Source organism: Xiphophorus hellerii, chromosome 4 (genome assembly GCF_003331165.1).
Source record: "Xiphophorus hellerii strain 12219 chromosome 4, Xiphophorus_hellerii-4.1, whole genome shotgun sequence".
NCBI classification, from domain to species: Eukaryota; Metazoa; Chordata; class Actinopteri; order Cyprinodontiformes; family Poeciliidae; genus Xiphophorus; species Xiphophorus hellerii.
In genome coordinates, this window is record NC_045675.1 from 17,954,821 (window position 1) to 17,971,516 (window position 16,696).

Below are 16,696 nucleotides of genomic sequence, written 5' to 3' on the forward strand. Positions count from 1 at the left end.
GTGCGTGCCTTGTTGAACCCACACACAGGCTCATAGCGAGAACTTTACATGCTGTGTCTTCTAGAGTAAATTTTAGATTGGTGTCTGATATTTTGTTAAAAAGTTGTAGCTTTTTAAGTAATCGTATTTGTTTTTCTGTTTCAGTTAATAAAAGTAGCTTTTGATGAGGAGGTTAGCTCAGAGGTGGTGGAGATCTTCAGGAAGCACCTGCAGAGAATCCGCTACCCACAGTCCATCTTCAGCTCATTTGCGTTTGCAGCAGGACAAACGGCTCCTCAGCTGATCCTTCCTAAACCAAAAGAGAGAAACACTGGCTTCAGGTTTGCAACCTCAGGGCAGAAATGCCATGTTTTAAAACAATCATGTGTAATGAAATGAAGCCTTAGATAGAAGCTCTGCTTTGTTCTCCTCACAGAACACTGTCGAAAACCATTGTCAAAGGTGCGAAGAGGGCAGGAAAGATCACCATGGGCCGAGGTAGTCAGAGCTCGCTGAAGAAGGCCGACAGAGGCAGCCGGATGACCTGGCAAGAAGATGATGACATTTCAAGTGAGAAAATAGATGTTTTTACATATTGAATTCACTGTGAAGAAAAAAGAAATAGACTAGGATAAAGGTTTCTTAATGTAATTCTGTGTTTTTATGTCGGATTTAGTATCCGATGATGGAGAACCACCACCCAGCAGTACTTTGAGAGCGTCCGAGAGGTCCACCATGGAGCAGCTGGTGGAGCAGTCCTGTTTCCGGGACTATCAGCGTCTCGGTCTAGGCACCATCACCGTCAGCTCGTCTCGCTCCAAATCAGGCGATCAGTTCAGGATCACAGCCGTAAACAGACTCTACTCCCTCTGCCGCAGGTACGGCTGCCCTCTGATCACCTGAGTTTCTTTCACTTTGTTTTCGCCTCTGAAAACATTGGAAAACATTGAAAATAAGCACAACTCTGCTTTTCCCACACTCTCTTCAGCTACCCAGGGCTACTGGTTGTACCTCAGGCAGTGCAAGACAGCAGTTTACATAAAGTAGCACGATGTTACAGGCACAACCGTCTGCCTGTTGTGTGCTGGAAACATCCACGGACCAAAGCTGTGCTTATGCGCTCAGGAGGCTTCCATGGCAAGAGTGTGGTGGGGCTGTTCAAGTCACAGAATCCATCCTCAGCATGTGGGTTTGCTTTCTAAGAGGCACAGAAAATTCTAGAAACTTGATCTTTTTGGTAATAAATGTGCTAGATTGCTACTTTGGATTACGACTTGCAAAAATTATGGCAAAAACATTACCATGGTTGGAAAAGAAAACACAAGTTTTATGATTAAAGTGGTTATCTTTTCTGTTTTCGTCTTCAGCACCAGCCTCCTCGTCAGATTCATCCAGTAGTCTTGAACAGGAGAAGTACCTTCAAGCCATCCTTAACTCCATCCCAACCATTTTCAAAATTAATGGCACAAATACCCTGTCCAATCGCTCCCTTATCGGCCTTTCACCAGGTAAAATAGTATTTGCTCCACTGGTTTGTTCAACTACTGTTCAATAAAACTATTCATAGCAAAGCCCATTTGCTATGAATGTCAGGTTGTTGTTTTTTGCCTTGGTATCAAAACAGAGAAAACAAAATATATTAGTATCCACTCGTACTTCATGATCATACATAAGGTAAAGTTTTATTCAGGAAAATTCTTTCGTACCAACTTCAACCTTAAAATCCATTATGGCTGCCCTGCATATAAATGTTGGTTATAGCTGCTGTAAATAAGTGTTGTTTGGACTTTTTACCATTATTATGTCAGACCTTTCCACATAGTGCTATACCAACTTCTTCATTGAAGTTGTAATGTTTGAAAGCACAAAATGCTGAGAAATGCATTACTAGCAGCTTGTATCGCTAACAGTAGGCTGGACACTGAGAATATCAATTAGCAAATTCCTCTAGTTTTTGAACCTAGAACCTAGAATCTAGAAGCTTGGTTTTGTTTGCTTGATGTCATTCCCAGGTCTAAGTTCTGACTTATATAGCATGAATATTCACCAGGAGCTGTTCCCAGTTCTCTGTGGTATTTTTCAGTTTATAGAGAAAGTTCTTAAAAATTTCTCTTCTGAATTTTTCTTTTGAAACGTTTCTGAGAAAGAAACAATACATATATTTGAAAAACTCCTCAGTTTGCTTAGATACTGTACATGACATTCAAAGTATCTTTAGTTTCTAATAATTGTTGTAAATGTTTCACCATGTATGACTACAAGCTATACAAGTACCACCAGCGATGGTTACAATATAGTGTGAAAAACATTTATTTAGACAAAATATGTTTACGTTTTTATCCTGTAATCGTCGTCTAATTTTTCACATACAAACTTAAACAAAATTACACCGTACGCTGATGATAATCAGATGTCTTTGTGCCTTGCTGTATATAACATTATCTGCTTTTAATGACAAACTGCTGAGAATGTTTGGCCTCTGTTTATCTTGTAGATCTACTGTAGTGTAAAAAATCAAATTTGTTTGCATGTTGACGAACTGCTGCAGTCTGATGTTATTATGGTTTTCCAGCTAGAGCAGCAAAGATGGATTTTCATATAGAGCAGTACCAGTTGGCCTGCTTTGCACAGCAGCTGAAAACCAGAACATGAAAATGGCGGAAGGCCAATAATGTTATCAGTTAACAGTAATGGCTCCTAGTCAAAGCGGGGGGCATGAGAAAGGGCTGCTTAAAGCAAACAGAACAAAAGTCTCTGTTGCCTTTGCTGCCAGTCGGACTGCTCACACACCTTATGGTTTCCCAACTGAGACACACTCTGACCTGAGCTAGTTTCCATGTTTCTTTAGAAATTAACCCATAGAAGTGAAGCTGGGACAGATTTATTAAATGTAGGCTGCTCTTGGAAGTAAGTGAGGATATGAAGATTGTTGGTAAATGGAGCTGGAGTGATATCAACACACAAACCAAAATTACAATAAGATATTATCATAATATCATAATTTTACTCATTAAATTGCATGTTCATTCTTGGTTTGTCGGGTTCAAAAAAAAACTTTTACTGTTATAAAACCAATAATATTCTGAGCTGAAAGATTAAGACAACTTTTAATTTTAACTGAACTAAAAAATAATCAGTAAATATCAACAGGTTAAGCTGCCTTCTCTGATGTCCAGGCCCCTACCTCACCTGATTTAGCTTCAAGGAGAAGCATTAGGGCTCCTGTGGGAAAAAACTAAGCTTGTTTTCTGAAGGGACAAGAGGCCACATAGAGTTCATTTCTTCCGATAAAAAAGAAAGTGCACAGTAGCATTTGTCGAAGTTATTTCTGTTTTGTTTTCTTTGTTCCCAGGTAATTGCTTTCTCCCTTTTTGAGTCTGGTCAGCAGTTATCTTTAATGACTTATCTTTATGTATACTTCTGTGCGTGCATGCTTGAGTGTCCAGCAAAAGAGACAGAGAAAGAAAAGGAGACTGTTTGTATTTAAGGGATTTTAAAGGAAATTGGTACAATAAAAGGTTATGTCAGAATCACCAGACTGTCTAAGGTCTTTCCTCGGTTCATTCATCTCTGACTTCTCCCAACCCCGCCTGAATCCTGCTAACCCAGACAGTTTCTGCACATTTAGCTCAAGTAACTCTTGTTTTTGGATCAGAAAGGATTTCTAGAGGGGAAAAAAAAACAAACAAGCAGATTTTGCTGTGTTACTATAAGCTTATATAGACATAATGTGAATGCAGTTTTCATCTAATTCTCATTCTGAAACTCTATACATGTAGCGTGCGACTTGTGTTTACATCCTGTTTGCTGCATCATTCTTTCGCCTTCAGGCAGTGAAAGAAGAACATCGCGGTTATCAAAGATGGCTCCCGTCCACTTGGAGATCCCATTCTCAAACAGCTTCACCAGAGGAGGTGCGTGTTTGATGTTGCTTTTCAAATATTTGGTGTTGTGTGTGGTTCTGCTGCCAGGTGAAACATGAAACACAAGTGTCACGTCAACACTGTAGCTCTCATCTAATCCCTTAAAGTCACGGTGATGAGATCCGTGTAAATTCAATGGCTCCATAAATTTTAATTCTTCATTTGTGAAAATTAAGCTTCTTTGTGTAGTGAGAAAATTCTAGAAATATTTATATTTCATTGGGGTGAAATTCATAAATGGCATCAGTTTTTTCCTGGGTTTTTTTGCTTGTAGTTTTCCGGACTCATTAGCAATTCTGTAATGATATCCTCCAGATGAAGACTTAATGTACCGTTAAGCTGTTACGTTATTGTGACTGCTTGTGTTGGAATGTGAACTCTCAGAAAGAAACCTCAGTACAGTGTTTTTGTCTCAAAGTCAGCATATCTCACCCATTACTCACCAATTCAGTATAAAAGTCAAAGGCAAAAATAGATTGACTCAGCGGATTTTGAGCTGAAAGTATGACACATCACCTCCTAAATTTTTGCACTGGTCTTATCAGTAAAGGCGAGTGCATGTTTTTTGATCAACTTGAGTTACGAAAACCGCATGTAAGATAAAACCTTGGGAAAATATTTGGCAACCTAAAGATATAATTAAGTTTTTTTCAGTGTTAAGATTGTTTTCTTTGCTTGGTTGCAAAATTAGAAGGATTTGTCATTCTATCTTTATGAAAATATCTGAAATTGTTTGCTAAACCATTTTTACTCACGGCAGCAACTGGGAGAGGGGCGCAATGACACTCAAAAAAGTTATTAGAGTTTTCACTTGCTTAATTACATGTCTAGTTAACAGGCGCCTCCCTGTGGTCTGCACAGTGTAAGGTGTAATAATCCTAAACACTGCTGGTGGCTGAATTTATATTTGATTAGTGACTTATGATTCAGTAAAAAAAAAAAAAAAAAAGGCAACTTTGTTTTTTGAGTCTGGGCTGCAATTGATCTAGCTGTGCAAAAACTCAACTATTTAGACCTGTTCTTGAAGATTCTTTAGAAAAGAATCTTAAAACATTGTTTGTGTTTTTTCCCTACCTCTACATTTTATTCTAGATGTTTGTATACACTGTATAAAAAGATACGCAGGTGTTTTTAACCGGAGATTTTCTGTGGCACCAAAACTATGATTGAATTTTTCCATGTTAATTAGATTTTTAAAATCTGATTTTAAAGAAAGTTTAAAACATGTAATCATGCTGTCATTTATAGTGGGTTAAAGTGATTTTGACCTCAGGCAAAGCATTTAGCTTGAAATAACATCAAACGATGCAAAAAAGAAGGTTGTGTCTTTTTATACGGTGTATGTAGAAGATCTTTTGATTGTTTTTTTATGCTAATATTTGTCCATCCATTCATCCTGTTCAATTCTTTTGCCAGTGATTTTGGCAAAGAAAATTCAATACTTTTTTTCTGCTAAAATATGATTTAGGCACAAAAAAAAATCACTTTTGGCAAAAATTGTGACAATATTAAAAAAATGCTCTTTTTGCAGAAAGGGCTTTAATGGTGATTGGGAATGTAATTAGCTGGGTCTGGGACACCAGACGTTGAGCGCTCGCCCAGGATGCCATCATGTGCTGCTCTTAGGAACAACACAAAATGTTGTTCTCTGCACAAAATAAACCTAAATCTGGTCTTTTTTTCTTTTTTTTTTTTTAGACTCCACCAATCATAACATGAAAAATTCATTCATGCATGCTGCTGTATGACAATCATTCCTCCAGCCATTAAAACAAAGAATTTTGATTTTGACTGCTACATATAGCCCAGTCTACTGTTTGTTTGCATGTGTGTGTGAGGTTGTAGGTTTGGTTGTTATGGTGACGTTAATTTGCCCCATCCTCTCTCCTGTACCCAACAACCACCCAGTGCTTGAGTACAGAGACAAACTATTCGCTCACTCAAACCAAAAACCTGCCACTAAGGAAAGAATCCACAATCAAGGTATAGTGAAACTGTTGCTTCCCCTGCTGTCTAACACATCTGTAGAGCCTCAGGCTTTCTCTAATCTACACAAACGCTCACTAACCAGGTCAAATAACATGGCTCATTCTGCTGCACAGCTCTTGCTTAGACCTTTGTGTAACATCCTACTAATCATGGCTGACTTTGCTGCTACTCCTCTGGGAGCTGTGGTTTTTCACAAGCCATAGTGGCTGCTTTCATGTGGTCTTTTCTGTTGTTCATGTCTTGGCTCAGCATTGCTGTGGTCAGCTATGAGCCGGGTCCAAAACGACAAGGAGAGGAAGCCATTTGTCATAAAACAAGACTCAAACGTAATGAAAATTCTGCAGCTCAGAGAAGACACATCAACTAAGCAAGAAAGGTGCATGCCAGGGAATACAAATCCCTGATATATATATTTCAGGGATATATTTGCTGTATGTATGACCCCAGTGTTTTTCTGTTTATAACTGAGTCATCTTAATCCTGTCGTCAGGTCTGGCTTCAAATGTAAACAGTTAACTGATTGTAGCTATGAAACGTTTTACAGAGAGCTTATAAAACTCGATACGTTTCAAAATAAACTTCAGCATATTTTGAAGGGATTTTAGTTTAAATGATTAAAAGCTCCTATAAAACTTGTCTGCTTTAAAGCATTTGGAAAAATGAATGAAATTCAAAAGGCCTGAAAGTGATTTTTGTGGAAAAAAATCACTTCTCTCAATGATGATTTACGATGTTTGGACATTATGGCATGCTGGCTATCATAGAAATTGGTTTGTAGACTTGTTGACTCGCTAAGAATTCCAGCAACTTCTGCTTCTAATATCTCAGATCCACACAGACAACTGCTTTGCTGGCAGACACAGAACATTAAGGTGTTTATATAATCCAAATTGAACGGCTGTGCATGTGAATGCAGTCTGCATGTCGTACGTTATTCATTATTCAGTCGTAGTGTATTTGACAGCATGTGTACATTAGTGTCATTCAGACAAGCCGGCTCCTGCATGTGTGCGAATGTATGTGACTTATTAATTTTATATTGTTTCTGCAGGCATGTGGGCCAGTCTGCGTTCAAGCGGCAGACTCTCTCAGCATCCGTCACAGGGCGACGTGGGCGCCAGACTGGCAGGGAAGGATCTGGCGCCCCCTGCAGGAAGCAGCAGTCTGCAGGCTCAACTACGAAAGCATCGAGCCGCCTTTTACATCTTTGGAGAAAAGTCACATCTCAGGGTGAGAAAGAGAATACCAGAAGCTTCGATAAGTTTTATTTTTCACAAATATTTGTAGCTCATTCATTCTGTTTTGACCTAAAATCTACTTTTATATGAACCGTGAACACAGGCTCAAATATTTCTTTTAGCTGTTTAGGTTATGGTCACATTGTTGTCGTGATCTATAGGAATCATACTTCTTCCCTGCGATTTGACATGTATGTTTCTGTTAATGTTTGCCTGAAAGCTATGGCAGAGTGTTAACTAGCCCAGCATGCAGAACATTTAAAGATGATTTATCGTGCTTCCTTAAACAGTTAGTATAGGTCTATGGGCTATACAAAACATGTTCATTACATTTTTTTGCACAAAATCCTTCTTGGATAGTAAAATTTTAGTCTGCTGAGTTCTGCCTATTTTGAACTTTCAAAACAGACCGTTTTAGGACCTCTTGTCACTTTAAACCAAATAAGCTGTTGCTGGCCACGCCCCAAAACTCAATGTTTACACTTGCAAGTGAAAATGGCTGCAAACACATGCGCAATTGTACAACCATACATCTTTGAAAAGCAGAAGTGGAGCCTCCAGCACCACCAACAAGAATGCATCAAGTGGTTTCTGGATAGTAAGTCAATAACCAAACACTTCTCTTTTCCAGCAGCTATTGTACAGCGCATACAGTGGTAAAACCAGCTGGCCAAACATGCTGGAGCTCAGCTTGGGTTGCCAGGCAACGGGCTGGGCTTGACTAGGGTTGCTAAGTAACGGTGCAGTGCTGGTCAATTGTGACTTAATAATTGAGAGGTCTTTCTTCTAAGCGTTGTTTTTAGAAGCAGTTCAAAGTATAAAAAGTGCAAAATGTGAATTTTGCATAGTAGGTCTGCTTTAACATAATGTTCATCTACCAGAGTTTACAGTTATGGTGTTAGGAAATTACACCCCTCAGCTATGTAATACTGTACCATCGTTCAGGTGCTTGTTAACTCAAATTACCATCAAATGACAAATTCTGATAATGAAACTAAGGTTTTCTTAATACTACAATGACAAATCCATAGCATTTAAATGTATCAATTTCTTGCCTTTGATTGTGAACACAACACAGGGACTCAGACTGGACTCCTCGCTGAACTGTGAACTGGTGCCGGTGGAGTTTGCAGACGCGCGTCAGGTGAAAGCTGCATTTAAGAAGCTGCTGAGGGCCTGCGCCCCCAGCGCCCCTTTGTCCGACTCGGAAGACTCCTTCCTCAAAGCCCTGGAGGAATCTGAGTGGATGCTGCAGGTGACTAACAGCCAACAAATCTACAACAGGATATTCACTTGGAGCCCGGCTGAAAGTTATGTGGGAATGAAAGGGTCATCCTGTATAGCAGATTCACATCATGGATAAATTATGTGAATAAATCCACTCTGAAGCCATTTTCCCAAAGGAAACACATTCTTAAAGAAGGGCTGAGAGCATGCTAGTTGTCTGATTGGCCCCCTGCAGCCTTACACTTGGCACACAATACAATCTGTGGGAATCTAGCAGCGCTGAATAAGTCCTTTTCCCCCAGACCAAACATGGCAGTATGTCCATGGTGGGTAAATGTGTCTATATTTGCTCATGTGCACATATGTCAATGTCTCACAGCTTCACAAGATCCTGCAGCTGGCCCTGTCTCTGGTGGAGCTTCTGGACAGCGGCTCGTCCATTCTGCTCAGCCTGGAGGACGGCTGGGACATCAGCACACAAGTGAGAGAGTTGCATTAATGCCTTCCTGAGCGACACAATTAAACACATACAGATGTGAGGAAGAGAGTGAGATCAGTTGATCCACAAAGACTTTTGGCAGATCTCTGCTGATTAAGATCTCAAGTGAGACACCCAGTTTCCATGTGCTGTCCACATTACAGCGAGGATTCGTGTGATTTGATTAGTGCTGCAAGTGTGTTGTGCAAAAATCTCTTTGGTTTAAATGCCTCTTTGAATCATTTTGGTTCCTGCTGATTGTTTTACGTGTGGAGAGCTTCCCGTAGATCGTTAGTTTGTGCAGCCATGCTGAGGAATCCTGTCATGTCATACTTTGTTTCCAAGTAGTTTATAGAGATTGAAAGCAGAAACAAGTACCTTCACACCACACCTCAGAGACAGCCATGTGTGATTCATAAATATGCCGTTTCTCCTCTTCCCGCTCATCCTCTGATCGGCTGTGTCTCTGATATCCAGAAATGATAATAAACTCTCAAGTATTTCATCCTTGCTTCACTAAATCAGTCGTAAATCTAATCTTGGTTTCTGGGCTCATGGTTCTGATTTTGTAGGTATGTAAACATGTCTAAGTGCTGATCTGTTGTCAGTATCTTAGCATTTTTTATTTGTTTTCTGAGCTCATGTTTTCCATGGTGACCTGCGCTCATGTAAGTCTCCTGATATGTTTATGAGGCTTGTAAGGCCCCACGCTGCTGCTCTGAGGTTTCCTCATGCGCGGCACGTGTTCGGCCCTGAGCATCTTTCTCCATGGACCGCCGGCTCCAGCAGGCCAGGTCCAGCTCGGCCCCGGCACTAACAAATGGGATCCATATGCTTTGGCTCTCCCTGCCTCACTTCATAGGTACCCAGCAGACAGGATACAGAACTGTCTTTGCTTTTTTTTTTTTTTTTTCTTAAACACTGTTCATCGCACTTCTTCAGAGGCTTCATTTAGTTGCCAAAGCTCAAGGGATTTTTTTCAACACTTAGGGCAGGGTCTTCTAGTAAACCTCACAAGGGAAAACCTAAACTTTGTTTCTTGCTCATTCGACACGCGTCAGGGCTCATTAGCTAAGGGGACGCGGGCAGAGAGTAGCAAGATAACAACACAGCATGTATAGACAGGTGGTTCTTAATAGTTGTTTAGTAAAAATTGGACAGGTGTGCCTCAGTGGTTTCGATAATAAATATTGTGAAATTAGCTTTTGTTTTTTATTTTTTAACCCTCCTGTTATGTTCGTTTCTAGGGTACACAAAAATGTTTGTGGGTCAATTTGACCCAGGGAGTGTTTAATCATGCAATAGTGTCAGAAACCAAAACATTCCTCCAAAACATTTGTATCTGATTATTAACTCCAATACTAACCATTTCAGTCAATATTTGTACAATGATGTTTTATTATTTCTCAGAAATTAAGGATCAATGACGACAACCTACTCATTTACTCATTTGGACATAAAAAATGGAATTTACATTCTTTATGTCCACTGAAAAAAACCTAGACACAAAAAAACAATAATTTCCTTGAAATTGATCTTTGGTAAAAAATTTTATATTACACTTTTTTTTTTTTCAATGGGTGATCTTTATAATTGAACTTGAGACACACATACTGTTCAGGGTCAAATTGACCCACTGATTAAAATCAAGACAAATGACTCATGTAGAGAGTATTTATGTTTTCCTCCACTTCTGCTGAGTGTCCACTCAGGGTGGGTGGAGTTTGTCCACGGGAACAGAAAATGTTCCTGTCAAAAGTTGTATGAACACCTGCTTTCTCGCAGTTTCCTAGTGAAGTAAAGAAAATAGTGAGAAAGTGGGCTTGTGTGTGTCGGCGTGCGGATGTATTTGTGTGGTGTGTTGTGTGTGTGTGTGGTGAAATATGGTTCACAGCTGCAAGGAAACATATAGAAATGGACATTTTTTAATCTTTTTTTACCCTTCAACTTGACTGCCGGGTCAAATTGACCCGAACAGTATCTAAGTAAAAAGTAGACTCGGGGTTACAAACGAATTAATTTTCAATTTATATGTAGACGGCTCAGCAAGTTGATACATCACAGATTCTGCATAAATGTTATAACTACAACTTTCAGTTTGTTTGATTAGTCCAGCGATGAAGGATGATTTTTGATAGTTATCAGGACTTTGCCTGTCTATGCAAATTACAAAATTGCACTAATAACCTTGATATATTTCTGAATAGCAGTGTTGCATAAAGCATTTATCATTTAGAGATTGTTTTTGAAACTATCTCTGGCAACAGAGAGTAAAAATTAATGTGAAAAATTCAGTTACTTCATTGCTATAATATGTTCATTGTGCATTGTCATTTTATTGGGCTGTAACATCAAGAAAAGAGACATGACCACAATACTTTATGAGCTCAGCAAGAGATGTCACAATTCCACTCACTTCATTTTAATCATTTAGTGCAACATCAGCGTAAAAGAATGCTCTGATTTTCTTTTTAAATGCTCTCAGGATCAGAAGTCAGAACTGCATGTTGTATGGTGGTCAGTTCATTGTTTGCATTTGCATTTTAGGGTTTCAGCAAAAATAGCTGGTAGCTAAAATATTAATTTGAAGTTCAACCAAATTTTCTTTTTCTCATGTCTTTAGAAATTGACTACATGCAAAAAAAGATGTTAAAATATTTCTAAGTTGTATTTTTTCTCCTTCAGGAATTTTCTTTCCCACTGCTAGAGAATTTATAAATCAAACTTCTCAGCAGTGATTTAATAACAATCAACATCTCATGTAAAATTCTGAAACCTACCCAGTCCTATTGAACTGGCCTCTAAATTAACTGATTTTCTTTTTTTTTTTTTTCTTTTTTTTCTCCGAAGAGTTTTTGCGGCGCTAGTGGCTCGTATTTTTTGTACAGTAGGCAGACAGGAAGGAGGGTGAGGAGAGGGGGAAGACATGCGGTAAAGGTCGTCGGGACCGGGAGTTGAACCCGCGATGTCCGCGTCGAGGACTAAGGCCTCCAAACGTGGGGCGTGCTAACCCCCTGCGCCACCACAGCACGCCCTAAATTAACTGATTTTCACACGCTTGGTCCCAATGCTCATGCACTATTCAAACCGGGATCACATCAACATCGACCCATTCAAATCGACCCATTCAATTTTAAGACAACGGCTTGATGATCCATGAAATCTGCTCAACTTCCTCACATTTACAACATTGCAACGCACTTTTTAAAATATGTCGGCATAAATGGCAGAGTTAACAACTTGATCCTTGTCTTAATTCCTAGATTTCTAAAATCTAAACGCTCCAAATCCAACATGGTGCATGAAATACAGAAGTAGACAACTCTAGCATAAAATTGAGCAACTTGTCTTTACTTCATTCAGCCTTCCTGTTATCTGCTTATAGTTAAACTCTCTATGCTATCACACCCTAAATAAACTACAAGATAATATCTTATCTTGTAGAAAATAGTTTCCTTTAATTAGCTTTTTACAACTCTGTGCTCAGTCTGACTTCATGTTTAACGGGTATCTTTTATGTTTTCTTTTTTTATCAATAATGTAGTGTTGTTGTCAGCCTGACCTGGTAGCAACCAGATGCTTTCACCGATAGGAAAAAGATGAGATTTATAAATTTCCCGCTAGTCTTTCCTGACTCAGGGTCGATTTGACTTTGCATTTCTAATGAATGAAACCGTATTATGCAGGTGTGATGGTATTTACCTTGATAATGGTCGATCTGATGAATGCTCTGGTCTTTGTTATTTTTTTATCTGTTGTTTCTCTTCTCAGGTTGTTTCATTGATCCAGCTGCTGAGCGATCCCTTCTATCGAACCCTGGAAGGTTTCCAGGTTCTCCTGGAGAAAGACTGGCTCTCCTTCGGCCACAAATTCAGCCAGCGGAGCAATCTGAGTCCCAGCAGCCAGGGCAGCGGCTTCACTCCCATCTTCCTGCAGTTCCTGGACTGCGTGCACCAGGTGAGCTTCACGCCTCTCTAGCCGCCGAACCTTCCAGCATCTCCTCCTCTGCTACGTGCCTCTCCTCAGCTTTCCCCCCGTGACTCTTAACTCCATTCATGACTTGCTTGTGAGCTCATGAGATTCCTCAAAACTAAGTAGACAAGTTGAGCATTTCAGCTGTCGTTAATTAGATGTTTGTGTAGCTAGGCACCTCTCAGAGCTGGATGTGTTACAGTTTATTGCACCTCAGCGTGTGCAGAGAGGCTGCTACCCAGATGCTCGGTGATCAGAGTTGAACTGTCTGTTCTCGCGTGTTTCAGTGTTCGCTTTTTGTTTAAAGCCGCATGTGGAAGATTGCAGTTTTGGGGATTGAAGAAAGGAAGAGGGGAGAACTTGGGTGTAGTTCAGGCATTGTGGGGGCGGATGGGAGGGAGGAGGAGGGAGAGGCGCAGATTTAAGAATGAATCCCCCACAGCTGAGGACCAGAAAACTGTCCTCTCAGAAATGCAAAATTAGAAGAATGCTGTGGGGGTGGGGGGTTTGTGTTTGTCTCCTGAGGTCTCACAGACCCACTCCCATACACTTACATCAACGCATAGTTTCTGCATTTGTCTTTTGAAAGTGTAGGCTTGGCAAACGAGACGGGTTGGCGGCGTTTCTGGGGTCTGGAGAGTTATAAACAGGGGAAGGGAGAAGAGATTCGGACAAGAGCTGAAAATAGATGTGCCTCATCTCCAAAACAGCTGTTGTTTTTGCCAGGAGACCCAGGTGGCCTCAAATATTCAGCGCTCTTGTTGGCCACCTCACCCTTCTGAATGGGAACAATAGAGCCACAGTCCAGTCTGGCCTGTGTCTGCTGGTGGCGATATTACTGACCTTTGAGAGTATAGGAGATGCTCCTTCCTGTTTCTCGTGTACACGCTGGAGAGATGTGAAGCCAATGCACAAAGAGGCATCTCAGCTGTCCCACACATGGAGAGAGACTCAAGGACTTTCCCTCCCGGCCTCTAGCTGTCTTAAACTTTTCTTCTTTTTTTTTTTTTTTTTTTCAATGTCCTTGCAGATTCTGGAGCAACATCCTATGGAGTTTGAGTTTAATCAGTATTATCTAAAGTTCCTGGCATATCACCACAACTCCAACCGCTTCAAGAACTTCCTGTTGGACTCAGACTATGAGCGCTTGGAGCACGGTCAGTGTCATTAAAGTTTAAACCAGGAATATGGGAAGATAATTTATTATACTGAACTTTGTCACCCAGAAACAATCTCAGGGTGGTGTGGTCGAGCAGGGGCAAAGCACAACCCACGTATTGAGGCTTTAGTCCTCGTGGCGGTGGTCGCAGGTTCGATTCCCGGCCTGCCAACATTTGCCGCATGTCTTCCCCCTCTCTCATTACCCTGTTTCCTGTCGAACCACTTTCAAATAAAGGTCACTAGAGTCAAAAAAAAAAAGGAAATAATTTCAGTGAGTAGAAAACATGAAAATAGTCTTGGACAGCGTTGTAAGGCCACAGGTGTCAATGTTACTGTCACAGCTTTGCAAAAGTATTCACACCCAATTAACTTTTCCCGTTTTTTTTTCATGTTAAAACCTGAAACTTTAATGTATTTTATTGTGGTTTTATGTGATAGATTAACACAAATCAGTTCATCAATACAGAGTGGAAGGATAGCGATACATAGTTACAGCAATCTCTTATCAGTGATAATCTTAAGAGGTACTTCATACCTCTTAAGATTAAGATATTAAATACCTATTATATAATCTTAAGAGGTATTTCAACAGCACATCGGCCTTAAACCAGGGGGCTGCAACATTTACAGCCTAAAGAGCCATTTCCGGCTCTCAGGCCAGCCAAATAAAACTTTAGCGCTGCAAATGTCACAGGGCTTTTGGAAAAGGACAGCTCATAAAATTGTAGATAAATATCTACTCTCGGAAATGTGTGGTCATTTTTAAAGAATCAATTTTATTCCTATTTTTATGGCTTCGAATAAAGATAAACATAAAATTTAGCAAAAAAAAAAGAGGTTGGATCACTTTTCTGTGGGATGGAAAATGAAAAAAACAAAACAAAAAGCATTTCAATTCCTCATGATTTCCAACAAACAGATCTATAAACATATTACATTGTGTTGGAATGAAACACATTCCTTCATTTCAACACAAGGGTAATTAATGTATGAAACCCCGTGAAATACACCGAAGTTTGAGTTTGTAATTTGAAAAAATTCAAGGTGTAGAAATATTTTCATTAATATAAAAGGTTCATTATATGCATTGAATTTCAATGCGCTATCAACTTTTCATCAGTTCATGCTTTGAACTTTAATAGGTTGTTTTCATGTGTTTTTGTGGTATCACTGCTGGTTCTTTTGTTTATTTACTCCCACTTCAAAGGGCATTCCCATTTCTACAAACCAGTATACTAATTGCTTTTCTCCAACTTTTATGGCAACCTGTTTGTTGTTTTGCGTCGGCTGAAACGATCTCCAGCAGACTCACGGGTTCGTGAATTCATCTGCTCCACCTGCTTCTGCTTTAAACAGGGTTGCTGTTTGAGGACAAAGTGGATAAACAGGGCCGTAGAGGCATCTGCATCTGGGATTGTATCAACAGGATGCACCGGAGGAGTCCCATCTTCTTCAACTACCTGTACAGCCCCTCGGAGAGCGAAGTGAGTCTCTCTGCTTCCTGTCGCTCCTTCGCTGCGATGGTAAAATAAATGGAAAACATTTCAGCTTCAGCAACAATCCCTGTTCCAGTTTAGTGAAATGCACCACGTGTGTCTAATTTAATTGACAGTATTAAGTCAAATCAGTTGCTGCTCAGCAAACGCTCAAATTGCAGCTATTCGAAGTGCAATTAAACAGTGAATAAAAGTCATTGCCACATTGTAAAACGCTCCGTTATTTTCCATTTTTTTCGCGCAATTCAAAACTAAACTTAGCAAAGTTTTAAAATGTTGCTCAGAACTTTTCAGTAAACCTAGCTGCTCATTATTTTCATATTTACCGGTGTAAACCATCTGACTACATCAAAATGATTAGAAATATATCGATGTCTGACAGAAGCCAGTACCTGTGTGGGGATTCATTTATCACATACTCATAACCGGATATAATCTTTGCAGCTGTTAAGCATTATTTTATGTTTACCCACATAAAGTTACCCACATCTTCCTGATGGGACTGTAATCTCAGCTCTGCTAATTTCATTAAACTTAAAAAGAAACTGTAACTTTAAACAAAACTGATTGAGTGTGTCGTCCTTTTGAAGATGAAACATGTCTGCTCCTCTTTAAGCCCGCTGTCAGACTTTTACTTTTACTAAACCCTTCCTCCGTATTCTAGATTTTTCTGTCTAATCCCTTTTTACGCTGGTCTTCTGGACAGCTTTCTCTTTATCTTCTTTGACGAACTTTTGGTAACTTGAGTTCAAAGCCTGATTTTGAATGGACCTCAATAGTACAAACAGCTGCTGTGTTGCAGCTGGTTGTGCATTACTGACACCTATCAGCTAAGAGGGCTTTAAATCAGCATTTTAATCAGATACTGGGGATTAGACCACATATTATTTTTACGTTTCACTCTTGACGTAATTTCCTCTGTTGATCTCTTAGTATTTTTCCACTGCATCAGTGACTAAATATCACAGCTTATAAATCTTGAAATGACTTCTGGAGAAATATTGACCCTTTATTAGACAGAACTGAGCTTGAAATGATGGAAAACTATTGTGTTTTTCATAATTGGGAGGTTGGTGATTGTGAGTAGAATGATGATAGAAATAAAGTCTACTTGGGTTTGCAAACCCCCCAAAAGTAACAGTTTGGTTTGGACTGTCCGAACAGGAATGTAGTGGGACAATTCTTGTCCACCTCCTTATTTAATGTCCACTTTGATTCACGGGGGAACGGATT

The 16,696-nt window shown here is 39.8% G+C and overlaps 1 protein-coding gene across 2 annotated transcripts in view; it reads left to right on the top strand.

Moving 5' to 3' along the window:
- The window catches only part of sbf2 (SET binding factor 2), a 102,357-nt gene that overhangs the window by 80,453 nt on the left and 5,208 nt on the right, over nucleotides 1-16,696 (top strand). Inside the window, exons 24-36 of one of the 2 annotated variants that reach the window (XM_032560016.1) lie at nucleotides 145-320; nucleotides 416-549; nucleotides 656-857; nucleotides 968-1,164; nucleotides 1,347-1,487; nucleotides 3,810-3,893; nucleotides 5,811-5,885; nucleotides 6,943-7,121; nucleotides 8,208-8,384; nucleotides 8,736-8,837; nucleotides 12,606-12,791; nucleotides 13,837-13,963; nucleotides 15,324-15,451. In XM_032560016.1, the coding sequence (XP_032415907.1) occupies nucleotides 145-320; nucleotides 416-549; nucleotides 656-857; nucleotides 968-1,164; nucleotides 1,347-1,487; nucleotides 3,810-3,893; nucleotides 5,811-5,885; nucleotides 6,943-7,121; nucleotides 8,208-8,384; nucleotides 8,736-8,837; nucleotides 12,606-12,791; nucleotides 13,837-13,963; nucleotides 15,324-15,451 (1,908 nt within the window). The remainder of the gene's footprint in view (nucleotides 1-144; nucleotides 321-415; nucleotides 550-655; nucleotides 858-967; nucleotides 1,165-1,346; nucleotides 1,488-3,809; nucleotides 3,894-5,810; nucleotides 5,886-6,942; nucleotides 7,122-8,207; nucleotides 8,385-8,735; nucleotides 8,838-12,605; nucleotides 12,792-13,836; nucleotides 13,964-15,323; nucleotides 15,452-16,696) is intronic. The other variant, XM_032560017.1, reaches the window with a different exon arrangement.